Source organism: Rhinopithecus bieti, unplaced genomic scaffold, assembly GCF_001698545.2.
Source record: "Rhinopithecus bieti isolate Rb0 unplaced genomic scaffold, ASM169854v2 scaffold_38735, whole genome shotgun sequence".
Taxonomy (NCBI): domain Eukaryota; kingdom Metazoa; phylum Chordata; class Mammalia; order Primates; family Cercopithecidae; genus Rhinopithecus; species Rhinopithecus bieti.
In genome coordinates, this window is record NW_016816612.1 from 66,721 (window position 1) to 79,704 (window position 12,984).

General features: G+C 39.1%; 1 protein-coding gene across 1 annotated transcript in view; it reads right to left on the bottom strand.

The window, feature by feature from the left end:
* Window positions 1-12,984, bottom strand: part of LOC108517204 (receptor-type tyrosine-protein phosphatase delta-like) — a 497,564-nt gene that overhangs the window by 66,474 nt on the left and 418,106 nt on the right. The window contains 1 exon segment of the mRNA XM_017854985.1: window positions 6,515-6,690. Coding sequence (XP_017710474.1) covers window positions 6,515-6,690 — 176 coding nt within the window.

Consider the following 12,984-nt stretch of genomic DNA (forward strand, 5'->3'; position numbering starts at 1 on the left):
CGAGCATCATTCTTTTTGTTGCCAGCGTCCTATTTACATTAAGTATCCACCACTTTCAAAACAATCCCATACATCATGCAGACTCCAAAGGCAATGTTTGTGCTGCTGGTCCTAAAGTTGCTTAAAGAAAAAAAAAGTTTCTGTTGCCCTAGATAGGCAGCGCTTTAGGCTGCAGTTTGAGAAATTAAATGTTCACGGCCTTTGGTACTTCCAGTTCCATTTGGAAAAGGACACAGACCTGGCATTTGGAAAGCACTTGCTCTCCATTAAACTTACCGAACCTTGACAAACCCGAAAGGCCAAGAATTAGTCTGCCACTGGCCAGGGCTGGGCTTTCCAAAACCGATAACAGCAATGAAAACAATAGCACTGCCATTTATAATCTTCAATGGGATTTTGTCAAATTTTAACCCAAAAGGATCTCACAATCTGAAAAGAATCTCAAGCTTTGTTTTATAGGAAAAGAAAAAATGTTTGAGCACAATCTCTTTTTCTGCTGTTTCATGCTCAGAATTGCCCTCTTAGCCACAGAACAAAATGTGAATATGTCTCCATCTCACCTTCACTTTGTGCTAGGGGAAGTTTACTAAGGTGACATTCAAGGACTGAGGAAGACATAGGAGGAGGAGTGAGTGGTCATTAGGTCAGAAGTATTCCACCAGCCAAATGTCAAGTTCTCTAAACTGTTAACAAAATGAAGTTAAACACCAGCCCAGTCCCTTCGGCCCTGACAGCATCTGACCTCCATTCTTTGGCACAAACCACAAAATTTAGTAGGGCAGGAATTTTCCCATTTTTTGGCCTAAGATACAAGTCAAGTCACGATGCACAAAACATTTGATCTGCTTTACTAATGTATGGCATCATCTGGTTTGTATGATTCCCTATTTGGAAACAGAAAATGGGACTTAAGATAGCTTGGAAACCAAGAATAGAATTTTTCATTTCTAGCCCTATATTTTCACTACGAATTGACACAACCCACACTGGATTACAATCAAAATCATGACCCATTTGTTAAGTGTCAAAATTTCACTCCCCACCTCCAACATTTATAATACTAAGTACATTTACAAACCTCTTTAAGTGAATCAACCCCCAGTATAAAGCTTGCAAGGCAAGATAAATAATGAGTCTCTACTATGGGCAAGGAATGAAGGCAGGCTGCAGAGGTGAAATGAAAGTCAGATATACTCTAACCCTGAGTAAGCCTTTCAACTTCTAACACTAATCATGGTTACTCAAGAACTTTCTAAGCATGAGGTTGATACATTCCCTCTGTGTTCTGTATTTTAAGATGGAGGACAAAGTAAGAGAGAAACAGTCAAGAGGAGATAGATGAAGGGAAAAAGGTGAACGATCACACACTAAATAATAATTTAATATACACCTAAAAAAGCAGACAAATCCTACCTCATAGATGCCATCTTGTGCCCCAGTCATCCACAAATAATATACTTGGAATGGAAATCCCAGCTGTATACATTTTACTTTCCCTACAAAGTGCTTCATTTTTTCCAAACATTTTCCTCCTTCCATGTGGTTGCCCAGACCAATTCGTGTGCTTATTGGCATGTTATGAAACATGGAAACAATTAGAAACCACATTCTAGGGCACTAGAATGACTTGCTACAGAATCAATGGACTACGCAAAACTTGAGAGGATTTGGCAATAAAGATGGAAACTGTGGGAAAAAAAAACCCACTAACAGTATTTCATATTACACAGTACATTCTACAACAGGTTTAAACTGATCTGTGTGTTTCAGGCAGCAGTCATGCTTTCCCTTCAGAATCTCCAGCTTCTATCATCGTTTTTAGTTTTAGTTTTTGTCGTTGTTCTGAGATGGAGTTTCACTCTTGTTGCCCAGGCTAGAGTACAATGGTGCAATCTTGGCCCACCACAACCTCTGCCTCCCAGGTTCAAGCGATTCTCCTGCTTCAGCCTCCAGAGTAGCTGGGATTACAGGCGTGTAACACTATGCCTGGCCAATTTTGTATTTTTTGTAGAGATGGGGTTTCTCCATGTTGGTCAGGTTGGTCTCGAACTCCTGACCCCAGGTGATCTGCCCCCCTTGGCCTCCCAAAATGCTGAGATTACAGGCGTGAGCCACTGCACCCGGCCCATTGTTTTTTTATTTCTTTATATACCCTAATGAAACTCATATGAAATATTCAACTTATACTTTTCCTTCAGGGTTGATAGCTGAACGTATACAACAGGCAAAGAGTCTTCTCAGTTAAGTCTGGAATTCTTTAAAGGTCACATTTGAAGGGAAGAAATAACATCTGAAAATCAAAGAACTCTTGTTTTTGAATAATCAACTTAAGTCCTAAGTCATACTTCACACTTACAAGGGTTTTTTTTTAGCCATGCAAATACTAAGAATGATCAGTGCTCAAAACAGATGCTAGTGAAACTTCTAATACCTGCTAAGGAACCCAGCAGCCTTTTGTCTCAGTGAGCTATTCTAAACCACCAAAGGTATTAATACAAGCGCTGTTGATAAACCTCAGACCTGAGCGACAACTTAAGAATGAGCCAGTCAGGCACGGGCTGGCTCAAGCCTGCAATCCAAACACTTTGCGGGGCCAAGGTGGAAGGACTGCTTCAGGCCAGGAGTTTGAGACCAGCCTAGGCAAAAAAGTGAGAGTCTGTCTCTACAAAAAATTAAAAATTAGCTGGGGGTGGTGCTGTGCACCTGTAGTCCCTGCTGTTCAGGCAGGATTGCTTGAGTCCAGAAATTTTAGATTACAGTGAGCTATGATCACACCACTGCACTGTAGCCTGGACAACAGAGTAAGACTCTATCTCTAAAAGAAAAACAAAAACAAGTGAACCAGGCTGTGGCAAAATAGAAAGCTTGAAAAGAGAGATGGGCTCTAAGGCAGGAGAATTCTCTAGCACCTTAAATAATCAAAAAAGAGGAGAGGGAATGTAAGACTGAACCATAAGGAAACATATCTTCAGTGGCACTTATCACTACATGTAACCCATGTCTATATCACTTATGATTTTCATGTTGTGTTATAGTCAATGTAGCAGCCAGAATGTTCTATTGTGGTCTGTTCCCTGGCTGATCTCTATTCTGGAGATCCTATTTTGGGGGAAAGCAAGTGGAAAAGAATCCAATGGTCTGAGCTCCACTCTCCTCTTGACTAAAATGCATGGGTGTGCCACACCGGGAAATGGCACAATTAACCATATTCAGTGACATGGAGAGGTTGGTCAGGATTCATCGTCAACCACAGAGAAACAAACTCTTTTCAGTTGGGAACAAAGAGTGCATTATTTGGAGGCTATCTTTTGGGGAAACTGAAGTTGTCACTGCAAAGCCTCCAACTGCTTTACCAAACAATACCATTTGAGACTCACTGAGCCACTTGGCCAGATCCTTTATCTCAGTCAATATCCACAATAACCCTTCCACATAATCCAAAAAAGGAAAAATGAGAATTTGAGGAGTCAAGTAAGCTTGCTCATTGTCACACAGCTAGGGGCAAGAGTTGGTATTTGAACTCAGACATGTGACTGCAAAGTGCCCTACTTGGAACTGTCCCGTAGCTGTCCTCTCTCATGGTGGTATCCCCATGCGGTCTTGTGTAATATCAAGCTATCTTCTCTTTCCTTTTCTCCTCTCTTCCTTGCTGCAAATCTATGGTCAGCGGCGGTCTAGCACACTTCTAATTCACAGAAACATTTATAACACACACACATATATTTTCTTCCATGTACCATGGGAATGAATATTATTTTAAGAACTTGAGCCTTAATCTAAATAATGACATTTCAAGCTTCAGCTCTTGGAGAGGTAATTTGTTTACAGTACCTGGACCACCTCCCTTTATGAGGAAGACTGGTGCCACTTCCCTTCATAGGGCCAGGCTAGTTCCAATGTCTGCTTTGAAGGTGGCTTCTGGGAACTGAGAATTCACTGAGTCCCAAGGTCAGCCCACAGAACCCACCACGTTCCTAAAGTCTGGAGCTATAGATTTCACTAACAACTTACCCCTATTTATAACCCTGTTTTTATAGTGAAAGCCAATTCAAGCTCTTGTTTGGGAATCCAGGAATGCCTTCCCCTTTCTTCCTGCTGCTTTAGGTAAAAGAGCAACTGGATAGGGAAAGGGTGAGATCAGAATGATGGGAGGGAGGCAGATGGAAAAGCAGATGAGATAATAGGAAGCTCCACTGCTTTGTTAAATCTCTCCAGGACATTTGGTCAGTTAGTTCCAAGTGTTCTAGACTGGAGAACAAAGGACTTTTGGGCCTTGGGGGCCAGGGCTCATATGTATTGTCAGATTGATGGTGGCTGAGACTACCCAACCGCCTATTGGCTTATGCAGGTCATCACAAATCTGGGTACAGGCTGAACCACCACAGAATAAAAATCATAAGACAGCACTTTAATTGGCCTCCTTAGGCCATTTAACAAAGGAGAAAGCTAACTTCCAAGAGCAAAGAGTAATTAATGAAGGGAGCAAACAGAGGTTCATTTAGTAACTTCCAAATAAGTTCCTCTGGCTGAGGGGGGTTGCAGGAGAAGGTAGCCTGCAACAGAAAGATAAACTGTAGGTATTTAAGTCACAATGCCTTCCGCCAAGAACTGCTCATTACCATCAGATGTTGCAGTGGCAGTGGGGCCAGTTAGAACTAACTTTATTATTAGAAGCAATTAGGGAGAAAAGGGGCAGAATTTCATTTGGTTATTTCAAAACAAGTTTCTGTGCACAGTTTAATGAAGGCCTGCAGTGTCAAGATAAAATGTGTGTTTTACTGAAAACAGCTTTTGCAAATGACTGCTTGTTACCAGCAGTTATCTCCAGGCAGAACAGACTGGGTAGGTTGGATTTACATGCATGCCGTAATATAATAGTTCAGCTGTCTCAGCTTCACAGAAGTGTCAACAGGCAGTATGGCTTGATGGTGAAGCACGTGTGTTCTGGAGCCAGACGGTCTGTCTTCAATTCCTATCCCTGACCTTGGTAACTGGATGACCTTGGGCAAAGCTTCTGTAAATTTCTGGGCCCCAGTGTACTCATATGGAAACCGGAGGTCATAGTAGTGTTTCTTGAAAAGGGCTGTTTTGAAATATCAAGGCACCTAATATGTTAGACATTATTATAGTTATTAACTATTATATCCAAGATCGCTTGGAGGGGAGTTGCTTTTAAAGGAACTGCTTGCTATATAGGAGTTACCTTAAGTACAAATCGGTAACAGATCCATTTACATCTTTTGAATGCAGTTTGCATGTCAAGTATGACAGATATGTGTCTTCAGCGCCATTTTTATCTTAATTCCCATTTTAGACAATATTTCAACATCTCTATACAATTCAGATGTTTTGAAAAGATCTAATTGCTTTTCAATTTTGCTAAACCAACCATTTATCACTGCTTTTGATTTCCCACCTTTGAGGTTACAGTTGTGGCTTTTTAGTATTTTTCTGTCTGGGCTTTTCCCTTATAAATCTCTTGGGCAGTTTTTAAATTGTCCCTCATATACACACCTAGGCTTAGAGAAACCGCCACATGTTGAGCTTAGAAGAACATTTATAGAACCTCAACTCTCACACAGTAAATGGGGAATCAGGCTCTTTTCCTTATAAATATCCTTTTTGAGACTACTATAACCACAGTAAAAGAGACCTCTCATTTGTGGTTTCAAATTCTGTCTTGAATGTCCTCATTCTTCAATGAAAGTATCTACTATCTTCAATGAAGTTTCAGAGATTCCTTCATTAATTTCTCAAGGTTAAAGGTTGATTTTCTTCAGATGCTACAATATGTACACATGTCCTCAGGGATATGGTACACTGCTTACCCAGTATTTTTTAGTCCTTCAAACCAACAGCATTTAACTAATGTGCCATGCACCATAATATTGGACCCATATGATGAATAAAACTCTTTTCTTGGACCTTAGCAAGCAATGACTCCATTATTAAAATCTACCCATTTTGGAGAAGTTTAAACTAGCAAAATGCCCTCTATGCATTTATGTGTTTTCTCAGCCGTGTATTCAGCCACATCATTTTTCCAGCTGCCCTGACTTAATTTATACTAATGTGAATAATTTAAGCAAGAGCCTCTTTCACAGAATTTAAGTCTTACGCTGCAGATTATAAGAAAGACAAAGTGGAAAATAGTGGAAGTACATATTGGTGGGATTCTCCCCAAAGCCCATGGGTTCTTGTTCAGTGGTGTTTTTGAAAGAGGTTCAGTTAATATTTATTTTATCTAACCAAGTTGTCTATTCCCGTGAATATTCCTTTTTTTTTTCCTTTTAGCAACCACACACATCATAACACGGGAGAATTTCTTTTTTGAAAAGACCCAGAGGAGTTTTAAAGAATGGTTTAATTAGAGTTGTTGATGCCCATTCATAATTAGTATCTGTTAGAAAGTTAAGCCTTAGGGAAAGGTTAGATTCCGAACAGAATAAAATATGCAACATAGGGGCTCTGAGGGGAAAGTTTTAAAATGAAAGAGGTGGATACTTATTCTTACCCTTGATCTTTCTTCTAGTTTTGTCATCATGACAACTGTGGCACTCCGTTGTTCCCATATCATTCTCCAAAAGTCCCCAAATGTTTCGGGGAGAGATCCCTGTGTTGCAATATAGGCATTTTGTTTCCTATAGCCATCTATGTAGTTGGCATTCACATAGTCACTTCCTGGGATCCCTGGAAAACAAGGAGTGTTATTCAACCAGGTGAGCACAACACAAGAGGAAATAGCCTGGGACATGACCTAATGGCAGTGTTATCTTATTGTTCCACCTTACACTAGAGGAGTCACAATATATTGAAGGTCGGGTTTTAAGCAAGATTAAAAAAAACAGGTCCTATTAGAACCATCATGTAAAAAAAATGTATTGAAAAAAAGTGTCAGGGCTTCATAATATGACAAAGCAAAAATACAATAGAAGGTCCATAGAATTACTTTTCTTTTACTGGTTGTTGGTTTTCTCTGTTGTACTGGCAAAGAAATAGTTTGCAAAGAACAATAAATAATCTGGTAACATTCCTCACCCATGTGCTTCCCAGACAAAAACTAGATAAAAGAATGCCTGAGTCTGAAAATACAAAATAGGGTGGAACACACCATAATAGTGAAAAATTCTTTGTAGATTTAGTTAACAGGAAACTTATATATAAACTCATTTAATATTTACAACAACTCTGCAGTAAGTCCTGTCATGAGTCCTGTCAGGAGAAAACCGAGGTGCAAAGAAGTTAAAGAAACTTGAGCAAGCTGCTCTAACTCATGGAGTAAGGTTTAATCATAGGCTACTCGTATGCGTCTTGACCTCCGTAAAGTATTGCTTCTCATTTAAAACTCATGATTTGTTGTAAGCAGCACATGAACTTCTTGGATTACAAAAACTGCCTCCTAATTGGATATCAAACTTCTACTTTTGTCCTCTCCAGTTTGTTCTCCATCTACCCTGAGAGCAATTTTTAAAAATTTATTTCAGACACTGTAACTTCTTTAAACCCAACAATGGCTTCCCCTTATACTTCAAATAAAATCCAAACTCTGAACATCGCTTACAAAGCTCTGCAACTTCCCAGACTCATCTCATTCCACTCACCTCCTTGCCTTTAAAACTCTAGACACTGGCCTGCTTCAATGATTAGAAAACATTTATTTCCCCCCTTAGTACAATCCACATCTTAGAATATACTCTGTCTCCTTCCCATCATAAAACACCCAGCCTCCATCCCAGAAGGCCTGCCCTGGAGTATCCTGAGACATCAGAACTCCCTTGACAGCCCTTTTATACTACTGATTACAGGTTGTAATTATATATTTATTTGTTTGTTAATTTACTTATTGCCTGTTTTGACCACGTCTCTTTTATTCACCTTTGCTACCCTAGTGACAAAAAAAGAGTAAATAATTTGCCCCAGTTCCAACATGTAATCAGTAGCAGAGATGTAATTTAATGTAGATATTGTGATTTAAAGCCTAGTTTTCCATCAGCACATGCCTTTAAGAAAGATAGAGGCAAATTTGAGCTTCTTCCAAGTAGAGTAGCCACAGTGATTAAGGGAATCAAAGTTACTCCATATGAGAAAGAATGTATATTATAGCCTAGCAAAGGAAAGGGTAGGAATTGGGATGAGAGCTGCCTGTAAGAAGAAGAGAGGTTTAGATTTACTCTGCTGAGTTCCAAGTTTAAAATTTTGAAAGATGTAACTACAGAAACAATAAAGCATTTTCAAGTGGTCAGAATCAAAAAGGGAGTTAAGTTTCCTTGGAAGGTCATGAGCTGGTTATCTGTAGGGGGGAATAAGCACTTTAGAGGAATATCAGCATGATATGGGAGGTACACTAGAACTTGTGCATGATCCCTTCTACCTTAGGAAATACGAGTCTTGGAATTATAGGATAACCATTTTTTTTCTTTATAATGAAACATATGTTCCCAAGCTAAAATTGTTATATTTCACTGATTGCCACTTGCAATGACTTTGACTGATTTTCTGATTCCAGTTGTAAAGTTGATCCTCTCAAGAAAGGTAATAAAAGTCAGATGGAAACTACTGCACTCTGAGATGAACACACGGATATGAAATACCACCAGCATTAGCTGAAAAGCCTTTTGAGCAAAACTTGAAATGCACGGTTGGTTGTAACATTATTCATCTATTACAGCTACTCAAGAAGCAGTTGGGGTTTTGGCAGCCCTTTGTTGATAAAGATCCTATTCCTCCCCAACACCAGATTACTGTAGATTCAAATGACAGGTTAAATAAAATTCTCAGGTTACAAACACTGGGACGTACACACATCTTACATATCCATACGATTTGGTTCTGAGCCAAGAATGAATCCATCTAACAGGAAAAACCCACTTCCAAAATTTTAATTTAGCAGTTAGCAACATTAAAGAATTGATTAAAAGGATTCTGGCTAAGTGCCTCACTCAGCTGCCAATATACAGAAAACTTTTTTTCCAAGAAAAATCAGAATGGAGAAATCTGGGCTAAATGACTCAGAAGATTCATCAACCGGGCCCTGTGCCACATCCCCCCTTACCAAGGAAAGCAAATGTGTCTGAACAATGCATCTGAGGACGGAGAAGATGCACACGAGAATCATTCCTAAAGACAGGGAATCAGACCCATCCAATTCTCTTTGCGAAAAAATGTTAATCACTTAATATGTAATGAATTGGGTTTTTTTTTTGCATACTGCTCAATTTTGAATAATAAATTCTCTTTTGTTTTACAAGAAGGGGGTAGGCTGCTACTGAATAATGATTGCACTTCCCAGGATAAGAATACAAAAATGTTGCCTTAAGACTACTAGGCACCAGGAATCAATACTATCACTAAATGCTTTAAGAATTTAGGAATTGGGCAAAGTGTGGTAGTTCATGCCTGTAATCCCCACATTTTGAGAGGCTGAGGCAGAAGGATCACTTGATCCCAGGAGTTTGAGCCAGCCTGAGCAACATTGTGAGACCCTGTCTCTACAAAAAACAAAAATAAAAAATTAGGCTGGCGTGGTGGCTCATGTCTATAATTCCAACACTTCGGGGAGGCTGAGGCAGGAAGATTTCTTAAGAACAGGACATGACAAGCCTGGGCAACATGGTAAAGAGACCCTGTCTCTACAAAAAACTAAAAACTTGGCTGGATGTGGTGGTGCATGCCTGTAGTCCCAGCTACCTGGGAGCCTGAGGTGGGAGGATCATTTGAGTCCAGGAAGTCAAGGCTGCAGTGAACCATGACTGCACCACCACACTTCAGCCTGGGTGACAGAGCAAGATACTCTGTCTCAATAAATGAGAAATAATTAATATTTTGAAAAAGAGGTAATTGAAAACAAAATCAAATAACTGGTAGAGCAAATTATCAAGCCAATATTTTATATCCTGAAAATAATGCTGAGGGTCCTCTTATATTTTGATACCTATTTGTAAGAAGGTAGTACATGGAATGAAAGTCTCCTTCTGGCAAATCTCTTTACCCACTCTGGTGAAAAGACATTTCGGGTAAGTTCTCTCTCACAGGTCCTCTGCAATGTGGAGATATGAGAGACGGCTATGTTCTCCAGAAGCTCTAAGATCTAATGAGTACTGTATTTATACAACCCAATATAACGCACTGTGCAGAAAGATGAAGGATAAAAAATTTTAGAAAGGATGGTGGCTTGTCCTAAAAATATTAACCCCAGATTGGAAACTAAAGTTAATCAGCAGTCCATTTCAAGTAGATGAGACTCTGGTTTTTAATGTGACATATTTAGAAAGACTTTTCAGCCAACACTGTGAAAATAAACAATATGCTGCTTTCCAAATGTTTTGGTGCCATGAAACGCTTCTTCAGTAGTTCTTGATTAGGATGTTTCTGCTGGAAGGCCAGATCTAACACTCTTTCACTTTTTGGGGGTGACTTTCTCTAAGTAGTGCATATTTGTTTATTTAATTTTCAATTCCCTGCCTTTTCCAAAAAATGATTTGCTTCTGCTAATGCAACATTAATCATAGTGCACTTCTAATCCAAGAGAAGTGTGTGAGAATTAATTTAATTCCTTTGGGGTTACGACGGATGGAAATATAATTTGAAATGTACTGAAAAGAAAAAAAAAAGAAAAAGAAATGTAGTACTGAAAGAGTATAGAATTATTACACATTAGGTGATTGCTTTTCATTCTTGGAGTCATGGAGACCTTCCTCCAATACCAGAATAACAGTGCTTGATTTGCTTTTTGGGTTTTCTGTTTGTTTTTTGGTTGGGGAATGAGTTTTTAAAACAACAGGAACATGTAAAGATGTTTGCCTTCTGCTCGTCATAGGCAAAATCTTAGAACACACTGGCCCTGCCGCAGGAACTCTCTTGGAGTCAGTTGGTCTTAGTGTCTTTGTTCAAGAACAGCTTACCTCTAAGACTGGTTCTTTCCTAGGAGTCCATGGCTCTACTGCATTTATAAAACGGAGTGGGTTTTCATGATTTCTCATGCACTGTTTCATGCACATTCTCTAATCAATAACATGATGTCAATAGTTCTAACACCGTAAATAAGTGTTTGGTCTTCTAATCTTACACACGAGAAACCTAAGGCTAGACCCTCTAACGTCATATTACACCAATATGCTCCATTCCTGTGTTAAAGTGTATTTCCTCAGTTAATGAACTGTTCTTTCTTGTGGAATTTAAAAATATTACTTACATGCTTTATACTGGGTCTTTGTGTTCTGGACTAACTAGACCTGGCTGTAAATGCAAGCCTGTAAAAGTGACAGAGGTTGTGATGAAGGGAATGATTGGTAGAGCTGTGCTTCTGTTGTTCTTCATGCACAACAAGCCATAGCATACAGCTATTTGAACAGAATCAGGCAAGTTTCAGGCTCTCATTTTATTTGCTGTTGATTGCTAGTTACGGTTTTCAGTGGAAAAATGAGCCTGGATATAGACTTTGAATAATGGGGTCACGCGGATTTTTTAAAACCACCAAGAAGGAAAAAAAAAGAAAAAAGAAAAAAAAAAAAAAAAACAACACCCAACTTGCTATGGATTTGATTTTTGGGGTCAGAAGATAATTTGATTTGAAAAGATGTCTCTTGTCTCTTGTTGAAGCAGTGTTTATAACGATGAGGGGTTTATAATAAAGCCTTAAGCCCTCACGTTAAGTGAAAAGGCAGGATGCAAAATAGTACATGAATTATTTTACGTGAAATCAAGTAATCCTAAGGGGAATGTTCGCAATTTTGCATCACATTACACTGTAGGTAAAGTCGTGTGTGCATTTTAAAGTCTTGGGACGATACCAAGCACTTGCTAAGAATTTAGAGAAACTGACCAGGAAACTTGGACTCCTGTCTAGGGCTGCTGGTAGTTTACTCTGTGATCTTTGGCCAGTTACTCAACTTGTCCAGACCTGTAATTGTTCATTTGCTAAAGAAGATGTGTTGGACAAATTGATTCCCTCCAGTCCTTTTGAGTTCTAAAATAAGGTGTCTCTCTGCGCTATCCTCAACCTTCTTGGACTCAGAAATCTCTGTGAAGTTATTTTAAGATAAATAGAGGCTTTGTGTCTCTCAGATTAGGTAGGAACGCACTCTGATGCTCTTTCAAGCTGATTCCTATCGCTTCTACGTTTGATGTGCTGAGATGAGATTTTTCAGTGAGGCTGCTACTTCACATCTTGATTGGAACCTGATGGGGCAAAAAATAAACAAAAAACAAGAGGAAGTAGTGGTACTAGGTGGTCTGTCCATGCAAAGAAGCTCTCCTTGGACTTTAGGGGGTGAGAATAACTAAGAGGCAGCCTCGGAGGGAAGGCAGAATTCCACCGTGGCTCCAGTGGATGCTGCTGCACTACAGAGATGGAGATGAATGTTCAGCTGAACGTCTTACTTTGCTCCAACTCACAATTTGGCTTCAAATCCCAGGTACTTTTATTTTCTTTAAGTTCTACAAATCCCTAATGAAGTAACGACTGTGTCAAAAAGAAATTGCTTTTTGGCAAACAAGTTTGTTCTTTGTTGTAAGACAGAAGTACTCAAGACCCAATAGAGCACAAAATCTACCTTTTATTTGATAAGTAATGTCCCCTCCTGTACTCCAACACACAAACAAAAAAGCATAACAACACTATATTGCTGGTTAAGACCCAGATTGAAATTTTTACAACTAATAATGTGGCAAAAATGTTTACTTTGCCATCTCCAGCAAAACTAGAAAACAGAAAATAGAAAACAAAATCTAATAAAAATTTACAAGCAAATTGATTAAATTCTAAAGGATACAGGCCTTTCCCCCGACCCTTTGCCTGTACAATGACAGCCACACATGGCTGCATCAGACCTGGTGACATGAAGGATTCTTTTTGCAACACACCAAATAAAGCAAACATTTATTGCAAAGACACAGTCAATTACTTGCCAGGGCATCCCCTGATATAGCTGCAGTTTTTCCATGTTTCTACAAAACATACAAATTTTTTTTTTTTTTTTTTTTTTT